Here is a 22,153-nt window from a genome sequence, read left to right as displayed (position 1 = left end):
ATACATCCACAGAAATTATGAGGCAAGGGACCAAAATGAGTATCTCACATTTCATATTCTTCTTTCACCCTTTTCTCTTTGTGCGTGTGTGTGTGTGTGCGTGTGTGTGCCGCTCTCTCATTCCCTCTCCCTCTCTTTGTGTCTCTCTGGTGAGGGGACAGCTGCTAGCTACATGAAAACCATTCATCATCGCATCTTTACCATAAAATTATTGACAGAGAGGAGAGCGAGGAGCTATATTTGCTACACTTTACGAGGTTGGACGAAGAGAGAAGTCACCCATCTGCGAAAACACGACAAGTTGAATTAAGCGAAAAACAACAGCCAAGCGTTTTGTTTTTTGGGAGTTTTTTTTTTTGTTGTTGTTGTTTTTTGGGAGGGGGGGCGGATGCTGCGGCTGCTTGGCAAAACAAGAGAGCGGAGACGAGAGAGAGCAACAACAGAACGGCTGAATAAAGTGATCAAAGAGTGTCTACCATTTCCCCGTGAACGTTCCACTGCGAAACCCCACCTCTCTCCTCTTCCTCTTACTCTACACATTGCCGTCTCCATCTGTTAGCCCGTTGCACTCGTCCGTCCACTAACCCACCCCCCCCCCCCTCCCTCCCACGCCACCCTCCCCTTTCTTATTCGTTTCCTCTCCTCCTCTGCTCCTCTCTGGCCTTCGTACCCTCGGGGAGGTAAGGTGATCTCCCTGTGCTGGTGTAAGTGACTGGTATTAGTCTCCTTCTCTGTCTGTCTGTTTGATCCCGGCACTAATGACTCCACGGGGACTGGGGTCTGATAATGGGAAATCAATATAGAGGATAGCGCTCTGGAGTGGCCTCACTTAGCTCTCGCTCTTTCACGCCTCACAGCAAAGTGCCTTGGTGTATCCGTGTGTGCGTGTGTGTGGGGATGCGTAGTGCGTGCACGGAGGAAATCAGTTTAAGCATTTAAACGTAGGCCGATCCACACGAGCAAAACATGTCCAAGTTTTTACGGAAACACTCTGAGAGACACTGGATCATATCATCATCTTTTTTTGAGTCAACTGGGTGTAAAAGGCATTGCTGAGTGTGTCTGAGTGCGTGTGTGTCTAATCGGTCACACTGCGCCTAGGGCAAGACAGGTGGGGCTGGTGGCATGAGGCTGGTGCTCCCCCCACCCTCCCCTCCACCCTGAGGGGCCAGAAGGCCTAGCGAAGCAGGGGGCTGGAGTAGCTCCCTCTGCCAGGCACCAGAGCACTATGGCTGGTGGCAGCTGGTCCTTGGTCCCTCCCTCCCCTGCTCCCCTGCGTGAGCGCCCCGCGGGCAGGCAACAGGAGGGGTGAGGAGGTCAAGAGGCAGTGGAGAATGGGCGGAACGGCAGCGACACGCGGCATAATCGGCTTTTATGAAGTGGAGGGGACACAGGCAGAGGGAGACGGGGAAACACAGCTCTGACACAATGCAGCTGACTACAAGCAGTAATGAATTAACACATTAGCGGCACGACCAGAGGCGTTCAAGAGCACTCAGCTGCTCTTAAACGCAAACCCACGCCGGCACGCTCTCCCAGACATGCACACATAAATCAGTCATAAGTCATTAAAGCCACAAGAAACTTAGATTACATCAGTCATTTTGTCAAAGGCAGATCCCTCTGAAAGCCAATGAGTACGATCAGACACTTAAAAGCAGAGAAACTTTTACTTAGCACGCAGAACAAAAGACATTAACTCTTCCAGTTACAACCACACACACACACACAAAGGCGAGACAATGTTACGGGAATCCTCATGTCCAAAGTCAAGGCATGTGTTCAATTATCATCAGCCCCAAATGATCCCCCACTAATGCTTTAACTCTTTCTCCAACATCCCAGTCTTAGCCATCCTGTTTTTACTCTCGTCCATCCCTATAATTCACGTCTGTGCGGTTACTTACTTCCCTTACTCACTCCCTTCCTCTCCCTGCAACTCTCCCTCCCCGACTTTTAACCAGCGTGAAGAGGCAGCCATGCATTCAACCATCAGACAGGCTAACATGGTGTAGCCTCACAGACGCACACACGGAGCCAAGAGCATGCAGTTCCCCAAGTAGAGCAAGAACCCAGCAAACGTCTACCATCACGGAATCTTTTTGTGGTTAAATGTGAATCCTCATGCTTCCAAAAAGGCTTGCGACTTATGCAGGATGATCGCCTGAACGTCATTCTTCTGGTTGAAAGAATATATCAGATAACCGACCGCGTTATTTTACATTTAAAAGGAAAAATGTTTGCTGTCATTAGTCTTTAAGGGGAGGATATAAAATATCTTTCCTTTTTAAAAAAAAAAAAAAAAAAAAAAGCACATTGTGGTTTTTAAAGCCTTCATATTTGGTAATTAAAATCCTTTATTATCTACCAAGCCATATAACGGACGTTTACAGTGACATTTAACATGGTTTATCTGCTTTTTAAATGTCTTCAGATTAATTGTGTCCACACAGAGTACAGAGCAGTGCTCCAGTGACAGCCCAGGCATGATGATGGGCCCGTCCGGGTCCCTGATGGGGGATCCCATTGCTCTCTTCTCATCCAACAATCCCACTGAGCATGTCAATATGAAACACTATCCCCCCCATACACACACACGCACACACACGCACTGGGGCCATGCTAGGCAATCCCTCCCGTTATAGAAAAGACAGACTTATATTGACAGGATAACTGCTGCATCTGTGTGAGGAAAAGAGGCATGGCCTGGGTATGGAGAAAAGTGTAAATTAGACTAAATCAAGTCTCCCAACAGTAAAACACATTTTCACTATATTGCGCTCAGTGTAAGCCTGATTTAGTACACGAGTTTTGTTGTATGTGGGTTGAGAGAGAGAGGGCCGTAAAGCTTTGTTTACCCAACTTTAAAAAATCCACAGCCTTGTAAATGTTGTCAGATGGCCGATGCCAGTGTCTTTCAGCTTAATACCACCTATATTAAATAGTTTAAATATTTCATAAGGGCGGTTTTTAGAGCGAGGGAGGGGAAATCGTTAGCTGCGGTAAAGTTTCATTAACTGGTCCCCATTTCGCTGCGAGGCAAACTCATCTCCTCTTATTGTAATAAAACAATCTCTCTCTTTCTCTGGGTGCCGCTCTCCACTCATCTCCCTCTCTCCGCCGCCTCTCTCCTTCTCTTTTACATCATAATAATACACTACATCCCCTTTAAATGCACTATTACTTACCGCTGCCTTTTCATATTGTAACATCACGGGCACTTTAGCGACAATATAAAAGCGTGTCATTCATTATTCAGAAGCAGCCGGCCTCGTCCCCCTTTTAAAAAGTCAGGCGCGCTGCTGAAATTGATAACGGCGAAGAGACGCGCAATAAAAACGCAGCCCCCGGGTACCGAGCTGCAGCCCAGACCCCCGATTATGCAGATCAAGTGGTAATTTCTCAAACAAATCGCACTCTTTCACTCTTTTGTTGTCGTTTCTTTTTGGACTTTTGGAATCAGGGTGTCAGCTTTTATATTGCCTGTGGGGAGAAAAAAACAAGGATTGATGTGCACCTTAATTACACACGCCGGCTGTAGGTTTTTTAGGAAACAGTAGCTAAATATTTTTGTCTAAACGAGATAACCTCAAGGCTGCTTTTTAAATGGACTCTTGGCATCAATTGTGGAGCTTTTTTTTCCTGCTCCGAGCAGGAAGCAATGAAAAAAGTCCGACGCCGCTTTAAACGTCCGCACCAACAATAAATTCATAAAAGCTGACTGGAGGAGGGCAGAGGCGCCTCTCGGTGTGTTTTTTTCGGATAACCGGTATCACCGTGGTATCCCGCAAGGTCAGAGCTAATGTGTCATAATCGGTCATAATCATCGGATTACACCAGATTACTAACACCTAACATCTGCAAGGAGCGGTACCCCTTCTGCTCTGTACAGGCTGGAGGGACTTCCTTCACTCTGCGGTGGAGTCAGGATAAATACAACAATTATTATTATTATTATCATCATCATATTATTATTTTTTTTTAGGAAGCAGCCATTCAGAAGTCAGCGTGGCCTACCTGTGCAGTTCCATATAAAGTGGCAATTAAATTAAGGTGAACACACGTGGCGTTAAATGCACAACTTCACCATATGAGAATTATCTTCTGAAAATGTCACCAAGAGAAACATAAAAATGTCTGAGATGCTGACAGCTATAACAGACCAATTCTCCCCCATCAAAAGCCACCGGTGAGCTCACATATGGCAGGGTGCACCAGCCAACACTCAGAGTCTGTCCATATTGCCAAACAAACACCTCGGGCCTCGTCCCATCTCATATTGCTTCATAAGACTTTATTGTGAAGGGGCGAGATGTCCATCCTTTTTAAAATATACATTAGGCTACCTGCAGAAGCGTCTTTGCATTCCCGCTGATTTTGTGAGGTGCGACTTTTAAAAACTGAACGACTGAAACTTGTTTCGGCACAAGAGTTTCCATGCAGTTTAAAGTATCAAATAAATTAAAACCGTTTCTTAAATGACTGAATGTTAATGTATATATATATAAAAACGAATGTACTGACAGTGAAAGCGTTTTTCCCAGAAAAAAAATAATAATTAATTGTTATTGTTTTATTCATATTATCTTTACGTTAATTTAGACGTTAAAAACTTACCCTACAAAAATGGGACTAATTGAAAGGTTGAAAGGAAACCAGAAAATGTATAGTAAACCACACAGTCAGTAAATGAATATGCTGGGCAGTAGTTTGTTAAAGTACTGTAATGTGATAGCCTATAAAGCCACCTGCCGCAGCCGAACCCGACGCGTATTTGTCTGTCCATGAGACAAGTTAGTGAAAATGAGATTACCCGGTCACTTTGGGCGCCTGTTACATTGAATCTGAGCGGTTAGCAGCTTCCAGAGCTCGGACACTTTATCTGAAGTAGCCCGTGGCTTTCCCTTGTCAGGTCATTTAATGTGGCACTGGCTAGCAGGAACAAATAAGGCCACGTAATCCTTTGCCAAGCTCAATAGGTGCTGGTGATTCTGCCAATGTTCAATAAGGCTGCTGTCTTTTTATTTTAAAGAGCTACGTGATGGGTGTCATGAATCAGCTGTGCGTAATTACGCACAGGATGGCTACTGAGGCGGATTTGCGGAGCTTTAATGATTCCATAACCTCATATTATTGAAATATTCAAGATTAAATAAATTATTACGTTAATGTTTCGACTTTATTGACGATATAATTTTTTACTTAAATATTAAACCTGCATAATCTTGAATATCCACAAACGCCCAAAACATGATAAGGATTGCTCTGGATTTGGTTACAGATCCAGAGATACAGATTTTAAATAAGGCGCATTAGGAATTAATGTTTTTATTTTGATATTGTAGACAGTTGGAGACTAAATATTACCAGGGAAACGAATATCAAATGCACGGGTTATATAAATATATAAATAATAATAATAATAATAATAACTCACGCATTTGATTCCAAGACACCGACGAAATGAGGGATTTGCATGTAAAGGAATATAGCGAGACACACATTTCTTCACTTTTGGTGTCTCATTTAAATCAACTATAACTAGCCTTTATGTTCTAAAGCACTTCCTAATAGCTGTCAACCGATTTCCGCCGTGAACTTCTATCAGTGCACACGTATCAAATGACACAGGCTGAAGAGGTGAAAGAGACAGCAAAAGGACAAATGATGCGCAGTTTGTGTCTCGCCAGAAAGAACTGAGTATCAAATCGTCGCACTCCGAGATGTGTACAAAGTTGTTTCCATCTGTTATCATTTGAAATAAAAGTTATAAGCCTGCTTATTCTCAATGCATATAAGCGGTAACTCTGACAGATGAATGACAAAACGCCAGTCGGCTGGAATGATGAAACTCGTCGCCAAACAGCAGTGAATTTCACAGTCTCCCAATTTTTTCGATATGTCATATACATTTTCATGTGGAGTTATGGTGTGCTCCGTGCTCTCGAGTGGAATTACAAGAAACTCCAAATGAAATACTGACTCACTCATACGGCATGAAGATACCATAATCTTACCATATAACACACTGACGCCCGTGGTTATGGGGAGTCTTGATTATTGTGCCTAATCGCGGGCCTATAACCCCACTGACATTCAATCAGTCACTTCTGTGCCAGCCAATGAAAGGTGGAGACGGATGGAGGAGGACGGAGCTGCTAGACGGAGCATTTTGACGCGCTGAGAGGAGGACAGAGCGTCACATCTCTCCAAACGCCCATCAAACTTTCAGCACAGCTTGTAGAGAGGACTCAGTCCTCTGAAAGAGGCCTGAAACGAGGAGGACACGCTGGATTCGGAGGACACGGCTGGACAGCGATGGAGACACTTCGGATGATGACTTTTGATACAGTTTGACCCTCCGTTTAATCCCCTTGAAAACACAGTGTTTCAGTTTTCTTGTCCGTTTTGCGACAGAGCGAGGGATGGAGCAAGCACCAAGCGCGCCGAGCCCTCCTCCAAAACCGGCCCACCACGAGCCCATCAGCTTCGGCATCGACCAGATTCTGGGAGCCGGTACGGAGCCAGAAAACGGACGCACGGCTGGAAGGCAAAGTGGATCCGATTTAAGCAACGGGGACGGCTATTACAGTCTGGGAAGCCCGACTGGGGCCAGTGCGCCTTCATACACCGCGCTGTCTATCTCCCTCTCCGGTATAATGCCTCCGGTGGAGGCTTCAGGTTCTTACGGAGAGAGCAGGAGTCTGGGAAGCCGGGGAGTGATTCGAGTTCCTGCCCACAGACCCATGACAGCCCCGGGACCCCCGACCCCCGTTCAGAGCGCTGTTCCCGGGTTTGGAGGACTGTGCTTCCCCTGGATAGGAAACAGGTTCGCTAAGGACAGAATATCAGGTAGGCCAGCTGTTCTGGATTCCCCTCATTAATATTTTATCATGTTTAAAACGGAAGTAACTACAACTGAACCATTAGAAAACAAACACCCGCGCCAAATATCTGTGAAGGCTGTTTACAGCCATCAGAAATGCTCTCTCGTAAATTATTTAAAAGGGCTCTGAGCGGAAGAAAATGTACAGCGGTACACAATTTTGCAGTTTGAAATATATTACCAAGTGTGCGGATAACGCAAGGTGCACGCGTTTAAGATTTTAATTCATTTTTTTCCCGACATTTAATTGTGCATCCAGGTCAGAACAAATATAACCACGCGGATAATTTTATTACGACAAACCAAACACCACATGTTTTAGTGCAATTTATTGCCATGGAGAAAAGTAGCAAAAATATTATTAACTGACTGAATTGGAGACGATGACGTATAAGATAAGTATTAGTCAATAAACGTGGTTTACTTGATAAATGACAACACTGAAACATTATTTTATGAAATAAGCAAAACGGAAACAATTTGTCTCTATTTAACAGAGGTGAAGATGAACCTGTTAAAAGTTGAATTAAATATTTAATCACACAGGAAGTCCCGCAGTCTGTTTAATTGGAGATTAATAGCAAAGGCCTTCAATATACTATATGTACGTGTAGTGTGTGGTAGCACAATTAATAGGCTGGGTCAAAAGGCCTACAGAGGAGATGTGTGTGGAGATGGTCTGTCCAAACAGCTTCAGATGTGTATATATTTATTTCTGTCTATAAGGTTTTATTCACTTTGACCGGACTTATTTTACACCAAACATACAATTCCACATGTTTCACACCTGGCCTACACTTTCAAAATAGTGACCTCATGTCAAACAGAGGATTTATCCGTGATATACGGCCTTCATTTTTTCCTACACAGACAGGAGTAAATTAGCCTGCTTAGTAAAAAAAAATGTCCCGCTTACCGTTGTCTCCTCGTCTCTCCTTCCCAGCCGCTCTGGTGCCATTCGCTGTGACGCGGCGGATAGGACACCCGTACCAGAACCGGACACCTCCCAAACGGAAAAAGCCCCGCACCTCCTTCTCCAGGGTTCAGATCTGCGAGCTGGAGAAACGCTTCCACCGGCAGAAGTACCTGGCCAGTGCCGAGCGGGCGGCTTTGGCTAAAAGTCTGAAGATGACAGACGCACAGGTCAAAACCTGGTTTCAGAACCGCAGGACAAAGTGGAGGTTGGTGTGAAATGTGACGTTTGAACTGGTCTGACACTGAGCCCGTATTTCGACACATTTCTACCCGAGAAAATCAGAGAATACCGTTATCTTCCAGGAATAGTTACACCTGTTCAAAGACGCCCTTTTCCCAAAATCAAACTTTCCTCTTTAGCAGGTGACCCCGCACGTAATTTCCTGTTTATTGACCCCGACGCGGAAACAAATCAGGAAATGTCTGAGAACGTTCTTAGTTATCAGGTCATGGTATAGATATATGGATATATAAATAAAGCCTAAATAAAGTCAACTGGACTTGTTTGACGAGGTTATTTGTTTGTACTTAAAAAAACAAACAAACAAAAAAAAACTCTTGTTTTAATTTAAAAATATATATATAACAAAAATCTTGAAAGAATAAACACTAACCGCAAAAATTAATAATTATTAAATTCAACTTCCGTATAATTGTGTTTGCGTTCATTTTTTGCGTTTATTTATTTATTTGTTTTTTGTCTAATTTAGATATAAACACTTCAGTTTGTAAAATATCAGCCCCAAATATTTTTTCTTTAGCTCCTAAAAAACTACGAATTTAATGGTGTAAAAATAAATAAATAAAAGCTTTTATATATATAAAATATATATATATATATATATATATATATATATATATATATTATATATATATATATATATACATACATAAGCTTAAAACTAATAAAATGTCATACTTGCATCGCATTTTCCCTTTCTGGCACAGGCTGTTCCATGCCACTAGCATGAATTTTTACACCTCAGGAGACCTTTTCTCTGTTTGTTCCTTTATTTATTTATAAATGTTAAATTTTCCTCTCTCGTCTTAGGAGACAGACGGCCGAGGAGAGGGAGGCGGAGCGTCAGCAGGCCAATCGCCTCATCCTGCAGCTGCAGCAGTCCGCCCTCCAGAAGTCTCTCGGCGAATCAGCGGTCTCGGATCCACTGTGCGCCCATAACTCCTCCCTGTACGCGCTGCAGAACCTCCAACCCTGGGCCGAGGAGAGGGAGTAAGAGGCCAGGCACCGGGCGGTGATCGCTGAGCGTCCTCTATTATCCCTGGGAGGATAAATAAATTAAATTAAGTCTACATGAGGACAGTGGGACTCACTTTGGTCTTTGCTGTGGAGGAAAAAAAAAAGTGCACATAAACTAAAAGAATGGATCACCCCCATTTTGAGTGGATAGTGATGAAAGTGGACCTGAAACGATGGTGAGTGGTGCCATCACAAACTTTGTTGGACTAAATTTTGCAACCTGGGACCAGCAGGACTTTTCAAATTCAAAAAGGGAGCTGGAAAAGACTTGTCATTGAAATTTCTCGTCGCCCTGTGATCATCCTCCTCATGCTTAACTAATTCTGTCTGTTAGAACAAGAGGAGAAAGGAATGCACCACAGAGACATGAAAGAAGTAATTATTGCCACACAGTGGGCGCAAGACTCATTGTGTTGTGAATGTTTTTGTTTTTCATTTTCCTCTCCTCATTCTGAGACACGCTGTTCTGATTGGTTACAGGTGGCTGCTTTTTAAGGGAAACAACAACAGGTAAATAAAGGCGAGGCCTACACTTCAGTGGTACATAGTACTTGCATTAAAATGTTTATGAGATTTCAGTAAATCTCCTGCTCCGTTTTATCAAAAATGTCTTCACAATATTGCAGATAAAAGCTGTTTTTTTTTGTTTTTTTTTTTATCTTTTATTTTATGTTGTGGCGCTTAAACCTTCAGATCCCATTTCTAAATGTATTCACTCCGACCACAATGCGCCACCACAATCACCTGCACTTACACAGGTGTGGTGAACCAGCAAAATGATGCCCAAATTGTTCCATTATGGGGGTGTGTGTGTGTGTATGCTGCTGTGAAGAGCAATAAAGGGAAAACTAGACACCAGGATTAGTGGGGAGAAGCAGAGGAAATATGAAACGGGCTGTAAGTCGGGTAATAAAGGGAGTGATGCATGTTCAGTGATGGTGGTGAAGTTTTTTCATATGCACATTACCGCGCTCATATTTGCGGGCCGTATCCTTTGGGATCGAGACACAAACCTTCGCTGTATATGTGTAAATAACAGCATAAAAATGTTCTTGTGACTCTTTTGCTCATGCTCTTTATGGTGCGCCCGAAAAAAAGTTTTGACACATTAAAAATGAGAAACAAGCGGAGCGACACGGTTGGAAGAAAAAACAACAAACAAACAAAGCAGACGCGAGTTCATTTTGTTTCCTGAAAAGTTTATTGATAAATATAATGATTTTATACAATATCTCAACACACACATTATTTCATTCTGACCATTGTGAGCGTCTGTCTGTGTGCCTGTGGATCTGTCCGTCTTCCTGTCTGTCAGTCTGTCTGGAAGTGTGCCTGGGTACATTTGAGACGAGCAGCGACGCGTCTCTGCAGGAATATTTGTTACATCGCTGGTAGCACAGTGAGTGGGCGTGACAGTAAATCATTCAGAAGTGTGTATTTTTGCCCTGCTTTATCTCCAAAACGATGGCTCTTGTTTGAAACATGGCTTCCGTTTCCTCCAGAATCAGTGAAAAGGTCTTTGCTCTCGTCCGTATATCCCGTCCTCCTCCCAGTGTGTCTCCCTCACAGTGAAAAGTTGGTCAGTCTGAGTCGACTTTTTTTTTTTTTTTTTTTAAACAGACAGAGCCGGAGAAGATGAAACCCTCCTCCCGAGCAAAAACACAGTCAGTTCAGCTGGACTTGACCGCAACGTCCACGAGATGAAGCTACTACATGCTAGGATAAATAACACTTTTAATATTCAGGCAAACGGGAACTTTACATCAGGACAGCACACACACGAACACATGCACATCCCTGCATATTGCTTTCCATGTGTAATCGGGCTCTGAATTGAACAATAAACATCAGGTGGAATAATTACAAAAGTCATGTCCGGTCAGACAGAAAGACGGACGGGGAGTGAGAATCAGAAACACAGACACGAATGATTCCAGACGGCGAGGAGAAGCCACGAACACGACATTTAAATATCTAAAAGTCGTTACAATGTCCAAACACTGATTGACAACACGGGGGGCACACAGTAGGAGTTAAGGAGGCTTCTGAAGGCTCTTTGCGAGTTTGCACTAGATGTAGGACTGCCGCAAGCTGGCTGAGGTCACTTCAGTTCTGCAAACCTCTTGATGACACACCTGGCTCCCCAAATATTACCCTTTACAGAGAGTACCTCGCCACCAAGTTGTCACGGCGCACACACATGTAGGCCTCTGTGCTTCGTAATATTGCCCATATTATTTAAGCCTCTAATGAGCAAAGTGTGCATCTCGTTGATGCTTTTAGGAGGAATGCCCGTTCCTGCTAGATAACAATTAAGTCGGAAGGGTGTTCGACCAAATATGAGAGGGGCAGTATCTACACAGTGGCATGAAGTACACACTGTCCAAGACGACGGCAACTGTTACAACAGCGACAGACGAGGGAGATGGAGACGAGGTAAACGCTCACAGAAAGGTAAAGCCAAAAAACATAAAAAAAAGTCTGAAGGACATTTTCCAAGACCGGTGATGGCTTGTTGCCACAGGTTTGTTACAGAGAGAAGTCGTCCATGCGGTTTTGCGGGTCGCTGGCTCACAGATAGTGACAGGCTCCTTGTTTCCCTTCACTCACAAATTAACATGGCCCTTTTTCTTCAGAGATTCCCTCTCGCCCTCTCTCCCGTTGTCGTTTTCTCCCCTTCGCGCTTCGTCTATTGTCTCCCTCGCGTGCGTTGCCTAGATGACATTTTCAAAGAGCTGCAGAGACCGCATGATGTTTTCATCCTGTGAAAAGGAGAAGGGAAATCAGAAAACTGGCTGCCAGAAAGGAGAGCAGCCCAACAATCACCTTTTTAATTCGCTCGACTGGCCACTAGGGGGCAGTAACAGCCCATAAAATGCTAATAATCTCTGCAGATCAACACATTGATGTGAAAGGTGGCAATGACCATAATTAATAGCCAGTATAGGGGCCTGGAAATGTGGGAGGTCTTGTCTAAATGGTAAGTAAACCTGTTTTAATTGGGGTGATTTCATATTGCAGACATTTTAATTTGTCACGGTGGGTGGTACTTACAGGTCCGATGGTTCAACCATTACAGGCTACATTATTTCCACCTGTGCTGTTACAACCATTCCATGTCAAAATGTCCTTGACACTTAGGAAAAGTATATGGATTGAATAAGTTAAAAAGAGTACCTCTTGACAGGAAAGGATGAATTCATCGAGGGTGACCACACCGTCTCTGTTTTTGTCCATTTTCTGGGAGCAGAAACAAACATGATGTCAGGGCATTTTTGTGAGTAAAAACACAGAGTTTGTATAATTTATACATGATATACTATCTCGAATACACAACTTCATAATTTAAATCCTGGAGGTTTAGCTTTTTGGTCTTTATCTGTAATATTTCTTTCTTGCTGCTGGTGCTGCTTACTCGTTGGTCAGTGTTGCTGAGTTTTATTAGACTGATAAAGAAATCACATGTTGGTACCTGAAAGAAAGCATCCACATGCTGTTTGGGTGCGTCCGTTTTCAAGGCAGGGTACGTGTACTTCCCCATCATGTCATATATTGCTCTGACGATGTCGGTCATCTCCTGTGAACGAAGCGCGAGAGGACACGATTAATAAAAACTCCCAGTGACCACAAGTGGAAAATAAAAAGCTATATACAGGAGCACCAACATCTTTGTTGATGTATCCGTCTCTGTTGATGTCGTAGAGGTTGAACGTCCACTGGAGCTTCTCGGTGATGGAGCCCCTCAGCAGGATGGACAGAGCTGTTACGAAGTCCTGATGGAAAAAGAAGCAGAGACCAAACAACAAAATGAAGAAAAAAAGAGAGTCATGTTGATGTCTGGAAACGATTGAGAATTAAACCAACCTCAAACTTTATGGAACCTGTATTCCCTGTGTCAAACGCGTTGAACAGGAAGTGTGCGTAGGTGCTGGCATCTGCAGGAGAAGAAGAAGAAGAAGAAGAATGATGGAAAACAGACACAAAGACCAGTACAGATGTAAACATCTCAACACACACTCGCTCTTCACCTCCATGTGGGAAGAACTGGGAGTATATTTGCTTGAAGGTGTCCTCGTTGACAACACCACTTGGACACTCCTGGAAAGAGAGAAGGATCCACAAAACAGAGGGAGAGAGGTCAAGTCAGAGTGAGTGTGATGACATCATAAACACCAAATGAATAAAGTATTTATAGTGTAACCATCATTGGCCAAAGGTTTGTAGTCAATATAACATTTTGTCATTTTAGACATACTACAGACGATCTCACTAATTACTGTAGTTTTATTAGCGCCTTACACTCCCCACATGAAGTCTGAATATGTTTCCTTCAAATCTTTGCAGGAAGGTTCGTTACTGAAAAGTTTTTTATTGAAAGCCCTTACAGAGCCCATGTTTCACCATCTGTCTGTAACTGTCTGTAAAAATGTACATATTCAAACTTGGTGCCGACTGTGAGGACAGTCAGCTCATTGTGTCATAAATATTTTAAAATGGAAATGAATGAACAACTGCAAAAAAAAAACACATTTATTATCACAACTGTAAAATGTATCCGTGCTTGACTGTTAACAATAAACTTTTCCAAAGTAACTTGACTTCTAGTCAATGTGCAAAAGTCAAGAGGGTGGATTCAAATTTACAATTTCTTCTCACAAAACAGCGAGAGTCAGTTCTCAGTTCACAGCTTACATTCTTGAAGCCCCTGTAGAGCACCTGGAGCTCCCTTTTACTGAAGTTGGTCTGGGCTTCTAACTGGTCGAGGCCCTCCGGTCGGTGGCACACCATGGTCATCTCCAAGTCATCGTCAGCTTTGTCTGTAAAAAAAAAAAAAAAAAAAATGGACGAAGAGAAAATGAAATTACATTCAGCTTGAATTTATATGTGGTCTACAGAGAGTAAAGGAGCAGATCAAGAGGAAGGAAGGAAGGAAGGAAGTGGTCAGAAGAGAAGAGAAGAGAAGAGAAGAGAAGAGAAGAGAAGAGAAGAGAAGAGAAGAGAAGAGAAGAGAAGAGAAGAGAAGAGAAGAGAAGAGAAGGAAGGATGAAAGATGGAGGTGCTGAAAGGTAGAGGTCAGTTTAACAGCTCTGTGTTCGTCCTCTCACCGGTCCTATCATTAACAACTCATTACTCTCTTTGCTGGAGGGGAGGAGAGAGAGGACACACCATTGACTCTGACACACACACACACACGCACGCACAAAGGTGAACACTCACTCGTCTACACATCTGAACGAGCACATGATCCCTGAAGCAATCTACAGAGTGATAATTATGCATACTGTTATAACTGTGCATAATTTAATAGAAGTGGTCATAAAAATTCAGAATAAGATAGAGTGGTCGTAATGTAAAGTAGTAAAAGGCCGGACCATAGAAGAAGAAAGAGCAGGAATAATAAATAATAAAGAGGGTCTTTTCAGAATAACGAGCAGCATAGGAGAGACGTCTCATCAGAATATGGTTTAAAAAATTTAAAAAAATCTCAGGGCGTGATGGAAATGTGTGTTTTCCAGCTGACTGCACGGTGATTAAGTCAAGAGCAATTTCCTATCTTTTTAACATGCAAAAAATAAAAAAAATAAATAAATAAATAACGCACCCGTCAGATTCATGACCGCTTACTTTAGAATTCGAGGTCAGTAAACTCATTATTGGGCCGATTATACTCACACCACTGCTGACACAGATTTTGAAGAGCCCGTTGAGCTTTAATTGTGTGTCACGGAGGTACGCGCCGTCCTTGGCAATACAGATTTCAAAAGAGAGACTTTTTTTTTCTTTTTTTTTTTTATACGTGCGACAAAAACCATTAGTGCTTTGAAAAGCTTCGTTGCACCAGTGCCACTTCACTTCTCTTCTCTGTGTGAGTTACGACTGTAAGGGCGGCGCTTCACGGCGCGAGGCTAAAACAATTTTACATTACTCTTAAATAAATCCTCAGCCATCAGCGCAACCCTTTTTTTAGATTCGGCATCCAGTGTTCCCACTCCACGGATCGCAGACTATTTCTGTAAGTACCTGCTCAGAGGTCTTTCAAACACATAAAAGTAGGCTTCAATTTCACTGTTCGAACTTTGTCCCTCAAATGTGGCCCTATTGACGATCTAAAATATTCAGATTTAGGGTTATTTGTGGTCAACGACTCATTCATTCATTATCTGTAACCACTTGTCCTCTAGAGGGTCTGATTGGGCGGATCAGACTTTGTCATCATCACATTTGGCTGGAGGTTCAGACTCGTGTTCAAGGTGAAAGAAGCACAGACGCCAATTAAACATATGTTCAGACTGAGAAAATCTAAAAACAGTGACTCCACTCAACTTGCGATTAATGCAGCTAGGAAATTACTGAACACACGCCAATATGACGGACAGGCCTCAGTGTGGCTCTATTGTGCACACTGAAACATCACAGTCACCGTCACACTCTGCGCTAACACTGATAGCCTCCACTGCTCAGGACATCTAGGACACTCCAAATAAAACTAGGTCTCATAAGGAAAAGTCACAATAATAAAGTTTCTGAAGTAGCTCATATTACAGCAGCAGCATGTGACGTACAGGATCCAATCAGACTGTGTTATGGAGATGCTTTGACATAAACAGCATGTTCAAATAACTATAATTAGATATGAGGAGAGAGGGGGTTAATTTTTTTTATATATTTTTCTATATATGTGGCAAATTTGTGATTTTGGCCAATGTAAATAAATGTGACATGACCTAAATTGATAAAAAATGAGGAGAGCCGGCATAAGTTAGAGTTCAGATTTGTTTTTTACACTTATGCCACAATTAGCCAAGGAGTAAAAGCTGGACTGATGATCAGAGAGAAACACATCAGACAATTCATTGTATGTTCACAAAGTTAAAATGAGCAGAGGTAAAACACATACACAAGCTGCCTGCGTGTAAACGGTCTGGTCTCGTACTCATAAAGCATTTACTACCTATGGTGCTTTACATTCACATCTGCCCATTTACTCACACAAACACACACACCAGTGTCAAAGACTTGGAGCAACTAAGGGTTCAGTGTCTTGCTTAAGGACGCTTTGGCAATGTGGCGTGGTCTGAGGATCGAACCCCCCTGTCTAATGGCTGAAGTTCTAATCCGGCAGCGGCTCACATTCATTCGCTGTTCATATATTTGTTTTTGTTTGTCTGAGAAAAGTTTCCCCCCTACCCAACATTCACACATTAATAATACATATTAATAATTTTTCTCCCCAACAGCTTGCCACTTGACAGCTGCTGCTGGATGCTAGTAGAATAATGACTCACCCTCCACAGTGATGACTCCCAGTAGGTGCAGCATCTTGACGGCCCCACAGCACAGCAGAATGATGGCTATGGTGCGTAAGCTGTTCTCACTCTGCTCCCCTCTCTCCATTTTGATTAACTCCTTCTTTCCTCTGGCTTTGTTGTGTATCTTTAGACTTTTTCTTTTATGCACTTTTCCTCCCTCTGATCTTAGTTACACACATATATATATACCGTATATATACTGAATGTAAGAATGATTACCTTTAACAACCTTTAACCCTGCAGATTTAATGCAGCTCCATTCTAAGCACAGCTCCCTTCCTCTGTCATGACTGTGAACTTTCTTTCCGTTCCGCTTTCTCCCACAATGAGCTCAGCACTCACCTGCCTCTCTCTGTCTCCGTCTTTTTATCCCCCCCTTCTCTCTAGCCCTGGGGCATCTTCCTCCCTTACTCTGACCTTCGCTCCATCTCACTCTCCCTTTCTCTAACTCTCTCTTTCTCCCCTCTATCCCACTGCTCCCCCCTCTGGTGTCCTTCACTCTTCTCTTTGGAAGCGGCGCCTTAACTTGAGGGTTCGATGTGAGCATGCGGTGACAGTGACAAATTCGCCGTCCTATGCACAACCACATGTGTTTGTTTTGCGGCTCAGTTTGTGTTCATGTGTAGATCGGCTCTTGATTAATTGCTCCCATTAAGACAAACAGTCATCCTCAAACAACAAAGGCTTAAATTAGCACAAAGTGACTTTTCTAACTAAACACACTCCGATCCGATCATATGACCCAGTCGTCCCCGTCACCAACACAATCTAAATTAGTAATTATGAATTAACATACAGGATCCCTCCTAATCTGACTTGATACTGACTAAATAATGCAGTGAATCTAACTGAGAATAGTAGAAAATACACGTGCTGCTATGACATATCAGCACCAGCAGGGGGAAGCAGAAACTAACGGAGAAAGGAGCAGCCATGTGTCGAAAGGTAGCTAGTAAAGATGTGCGGTCGCTGACATTTTATCCATGTACTGTAGTGACTGCTCTAAAAATCTGTTTTGTCACAGAAAACGTGACGCGAGGATCACAGTGACATAAACATGGGATACATCTGGAGCATGTGTGTACTGTGACAAGCTGCCATTCACTTATACTCCTCATGTAAATACAAAATAAGGAGCTGAGCTGGAGTGTAGCCTATGACTTGCGGACTGCAGGGGGCTCCGCTGTATCAAGAGGTTTCCCACAGAGATTCCAATTGCACGTTTGTTTTATTTAGTCCCCTGGAATTAAAGCAGCACTGCTGGATGAAATTTAATTTAGTGGCATCAGATTAGCGTTTAACTTAATATGCCAGACATTTAAAAGATGCTCATTAGTATAAATGTCACTTGATAAGGGTGATTAAGTGTACCGTATATTGTGTTTACTCAAGTCATCAACCATGTCTCTTGCCGTGAGTGTTCAACTACATGTCTGCACAGATACTGCAAATGATGAAGCGTCCTTCAACATCTGAATAGAATAGTACAGGACAACTTCTTGTACACAACAGCAGTTACATTTATAACATTGTAGCACGGATTTATGAAGTAAGTTGATTAATCATCCTTCTGAGAGATCAGATTTCACTCTTAATGATGTGTTCAATAAATTAATACTTTCATACTTTCTTACAGTACTCTTAATGCTTTGAAGCTGCCTTAAATGACAGATGTGCCCAAATTTGGGGTAATCTACTAGTAGAAATGGAATATGGTGTGTTATTAATTATTCTAAAAAAAAAAATGGTTTTAGTTTTATACCTAGAGCAGACAGAAAGTACATCATTCAGAGAATCCACCAATGTCTCTACAGTAGCTCAGAGGGGACAAATCAAACACCTTTCATATGTTATGGCTGAAATGACGATCAGCCGAGGTTCTTACACACACCTGGTAAGGGAGGGGTATTAGGTTGGGTGCAGTCCCCAACCTCATGTTTGTTTCAATGTTTCATCTCAAATGAGCAGCATTATTGGGGGTCTCTTCTTGTGTCTTTTCAGTACAGCTTCATGACTAATGTACAGTTAGGACATACCATAAATGCGTGTATAAGAACTGCATTGTTGAAAAACAGACAGATGGTGCCAATTGATCCTCAACTCACATCTCTCCCCTGTATCTGAAGAGGAAATTCACAGTGATTTTGACTATAAAAATTATCACTATTACTGGAATCATACGTTGCATTACATTTATAGCACGCATTTGTTTTAATTTATCATTATTACTCTACGTGATGAAGAATTTTTTGTCTCCCCCGGCTGTGCGTCCGTGATAATAGTGCATCAAAAATTATACCCCACTGCACAAACAAGGAATGTTGATGGCATGTGTTCCCCATTTGTGTTTATGCTCACTCACCCACAGCTGGCAATTTCATACCTGACAGCTACCGCAGGAATACCAATGTAATTGCCCAATGTCAGAAACAGAAGAGGTGCAGGCAAGGAAGGTCTGATGCATAAAAAAGCAGCAGTGGGCTCAATTTGGCTTCTGTAAACACAACCCAGAACAAAATGAAGCTACGTGCAAACACTGCAAGATCGAGTTTAAACGCAACCACAACACCAAACGGGTAAAAAAGAGACAACTGTACACCTGACATTCGGACCTATGGCAAAAATATGTTTCCCTCAGAGAGCACGGTTTGATACATTTAAGATTGAGGACTGGAGGATGAGAAGCACATTTATACCGCCTGCTAGGCAATGACGTAAAAAAGGAAATTTAGAGTCGATGCAATTTCAAGCCAGTGCTTTCAAGTACTGACAGAAAAAATTGTGAAATGCATAAAGTGAGAATCTACATCCATGGCTCGCCAAATGTGAAATATTTTAGGTAGTTAACGCACTTTATTGCCACATGGATGACAAACAGAGCTTTTATTTGATTTAATTTATTAGCCTTGATACAATTTGTTTTAAACTAAGCAGATTTCAGCTAAAAGCTGATTTCTGTTTTTGACCACAAGATGGTGCTCCATAAAAGAGGAGCTGCAGTATGTAGATGTGGGGAGCTCATTATAGACAAGCAAAAAATACAAAGATCAGTAGTTCTTACACCAACTGTAACTTGGGATCAACACATGTCATTTTCAGTTTATCGTTTCGTGCAAGTGTGCAAAACAGTCAGGAGAGATTTTTTTGCGCCAGTCTGTTTGTACATCTATAAATTAATCATCACCGAGGCATACGTGGCAGCCTGATTTAGAATTGACAAGCTCATTGTATTGTTCGTTTGCACATTTGAAAAAATTCTATCTGATTCCATCGTGTGCCCATTTGTAAGAGTCAGCCAGTTACGACTGGGAGCAGAAACGTGATCAGGCCATCTTGACTATTCACTGAGCTCTTTCTTCCACTTCTGGTCATACGTGCCTGCAGCGCTCGCGAGTGGTTGAGTGCAGCATAATGTATTCATCATTGCTGAAAATTTCCATTCATTTGAATCTCATTGTGGCATTAGGCCAAAGTCTACTTTAAACATCTTCTAAATCAGTAGTCCTTGTTTTGTGTCTGTGTAAGGGTTGTGGCGATGCATAATGAAGTTCTTGTAGGTGCTCCTTACTGCTGTGAAGCAGTTTGTATTGGACAGGTGAGATCTAGAAACCAGGGTGATTCATGATCCACAAGAAAAATGCAAATGTAGCAGGTGTAGCACGCCTAAATAAACCCAACCTAGAAATCCACCTTGAGAGCTGCACCTCTATCTGTTACATAAACATTATAAGCTGTGAAGTCTGACGGTGACCAGAACCTGAACTCTTTCCTTTCAGAGCTTGTTTGGAGTATTTAATGGCGGCCTCAACTGTCAGCAAACAGACACCTCCTTTCACTCATCCGAGGCAGCGAGCTGTCAGAGAAAAAATACATCTCCTACCAACACACACACTTCCTAAAGCCTAGGAACGGGATTTAACTCCTGGCTTCCTCCAAACTACCGCTGCTTCTGTCAGCTGTCGCTCCTCCATCTCTTCCCCACAGGATCCTCCTTTCTCCCCCGCGTCTTATCTCTCTCCCTCTACCAAACTGTCCTCTCTCTGCCGCTCCCACGCTCTCTCCTTCCTTCTTGTACCGTGTCCTGTAATCCTAGCCGGAAAAGTGTGTCATTTGCATAATCTGAATTAGCTTAATCTGCTGTCCTGGCGCCAATGGAGAGGGGCTGTGCCTTCTCCATTGGCCTCTTTAATGGTGGAGTGCGCTCTCCAGAAAAGTAGCGTCTCTTCTGGCCATGAACTCCCGTGCGGGGAGGGGGGTGAGGAGGAAGAGGAAGTATCTCAAATAGATTTCAGCTGCAACAGTCCTTTTTGAGGTAAACCATGAAAAAGATGAACACGAAATCTCGTTACAAAGTGGGAATTCGAGCTTTCATTCGTTTTCCACAGGCAACGTCCAAGTCAGTGGATGCGGTACCCTGACCGGCCTTTGGGCGGTTCACTCAAAATCCAGTGGCTCGCTCCGGTTGGAAACACACACAAGTGCACACGTTCACTGGGTCAGTGACTCTCTGAAGATGAGCGCATTATCTCGAGAGTCGGAAGTTAAAGCGGCCGTGTGCATAAGGCAACATAAACTCCAGAGCTTGTGTGTGCACACGTATCTGTTTGCCTAATAACGCTCAGAGTGTTACAGAGGACAGCCGTTGTTGTGTTTTTTTTTTAAGGCGGAGAGGCGCACACAGAGGCACGCACAGAGAAAACTGTCACATATTAGTGTGCAACTGCTGATTACGTTCAGTAAGAGTGAGTCAAACGATGCTCATTTAGGCAAACATTGCAGCATGCCAATATTGATTTTTGAGTGAATACATGTCTAGACTCTGCAGGAATACACAAACACGTGTGCGCAGTCGGAAACACACAAACACACGGCGCTAGGTGCCAAAGGATGAGGATGACAAGATGACTTAATAAGCACTCACACCAGCTAATGGGGAGCGTGGGTGATGGAGAAAGGGAGTAAATGAGAGAAAGGCATGACGAGAGAGAGGGAGAGGAGAAAAGGGGAGGTGTGGAGATGGAGGCTGCAGGAGCAGATCGTGGTGGTGGTGGTGGCGGCACGTGAGGGTGAGGAGAGGAAAAATTAGAAGAAAGTAAGATGGAGAGAAACAAGCACGACAAAAAATGAGTGGGAGAGATAAAACCGGGCGAGAATCAATGGGGAGAAGAGATGGCAGCAGGGGGAGACTGGAAGAAAGAAAGATGGAGAACTGTGCAAAGAGCAAAGAGTTGGGGAATGCAGAGGAAGGGAGCAGAAAGCAAAAAAAAAAGAAGAAAGGAGTGGGGGCAAAAAAAAAAAAGAAGACTGAGACAACATTGCTGCAGGGAGTAAGCGTGGAAGGCAAGAGATGTAGGCACTGGAAAGAAATGGAGAATTCGCTGGAGGAAAATACCAGATGACAAAATGAGCTGTCAGAGGCCACCGGATCAGATGAGGATGAAAACAGCAGCTAGCCTGCCAGACAAGACAGCAGGTAGAGACTTCAGATTAAAAAATAAAAGACAAGATGACAGGAAATAAAGCAAGTTGAGAAAACAACAAGCAGCCCTTGCTGAAAACAGACAGCCCAGACAGGCACGTAAATACTGAAAGCAGGTGCAGGATGCAAACGCAGGGAGCCTCAGAGCACGGTGATGAGCTCATGCTCAGAGGATCAATCATGTAGGAATCTAATCTCTCAACGTTACACATGCACTGTCTCCCCCGTCAGTGTTTTGATCGTGG

The 22,153-nt window shown here is 43.1% G+C and overlaps 2 protein-coding genes across 8 annotated transcripts in view; one reads left to right on the top strand and one right to left on the bottom strand.

Annotated features, from left to right (window-relative positions):
* Positions 1 to 6,153: 6,153 nt before the first annotated feature.
* Positions 6,154 to 10,733, top strand: LOC125008220 (T-cell leukemia homeobox protein 3-like). The gene is made up of 3 exons (XM_047585364.1): positions 6,154 to 6,852; positions 7,830 to 8,067; positions 8,913 to 10,733. Exons 1-3 carry the CDS (start codon positions 6,426 to 6,428, stop codon positions 9,094 to 9,096), a joined length of 849 nt encoding a protein of 282 aa, XP_047441320.1. The 5' UTR covers positions 6,154 to 6,425; the 3' UTR covers positions 9,097 to 10,733.
* Positions 10,298 to 22,153, bottom strand: part of LOC125008218 (Kv channel-interacting protein 1-like) — a 43,555-nt gene continuing 31,699 nt past the window's right edge. For 5 of the 7 annotated variants that reach the window (XM_047585358.1, XM_047585357.1, XM_047585362.1 and 2 more), the window contains 6 exons: positions 13,812 to 13,936; positions 12,984 to 13,217; positions 12,785 to 12,892; positions 12,592 to 12,696; positions 12,297 to 12,359; positions 10,298 to 11,881 (listed from right to left, as the gene is read on the bottom strand). In XM_047585358.1, the coding sequence (XP_047441314.1) occupies positions 11,834 to 11,881; positions 12,297 to 12,359; positions 12,592 to 12,696; positions 12,785 to 12,892; positions 12,984 to 13,217; positions 13,812 to 13,936 (683 nt within the window). In that variant the 3' untranslated portion in view covers positions 10,298 to 11,833. The remainder of the gene's footprint in view (positions 11,882 to 12,296; positions 12,360 to 12,591; positions 12,697 to 12,784; positions 12,893 to 12,983; positions 13,218 to 13,811; positions 13,937 to 22,153) is intronic. The other 2 variants (XM_047585359.1, XM_047585363.1) reach the window with 1 other exon arrangement.

Source organism: Mugil cephalus, chromosome 5 (assembly GCF_022458985.1).
Source record: "Mugil cephalus isolate CIBA_MC_2020 chromosome 5, CIBA_Mcephalus_1.1, whole genome shotgun sequence".
Taxonomy (NCBI): Eukaryota; Metazoa; Chordata; class Actinopteri; order Mugiliformes; family Mugilidae; genus Mugil; species Mugil cephalus.
This window is presented reverse-complemented; position numbering and strand designations above follow the sequence as displayed.

What these genes read in the sequence shown, in the direction of transcription:
- LOC125008220 (XM_047585364.1), top strand. Translation starts at nt 6,426, where the DNA reads ATGGAGCAAGCACCAAGCGCGCCGAGCCCTCCTCCAAAACCGGCCCAC. An exon ending in CGCTAAGGACAGAATATCAG is followed by an intron (nt 6,853 to 7,829) that starts GTAGGCCAGCTG and finishes TCTCCTTCCCAG; the next exon opens with CCGCTCTGGTGCCATTCGCT. An exon ending in AACCGCAGGACAAAGTGGAG is followed by an intron (nt 8,068 to 8,912) that starts GTTGGTGTGAAA and finishes CTCTCGTCTTAG; the next exon opens with GAGACAGACGGCCGAGGAGA.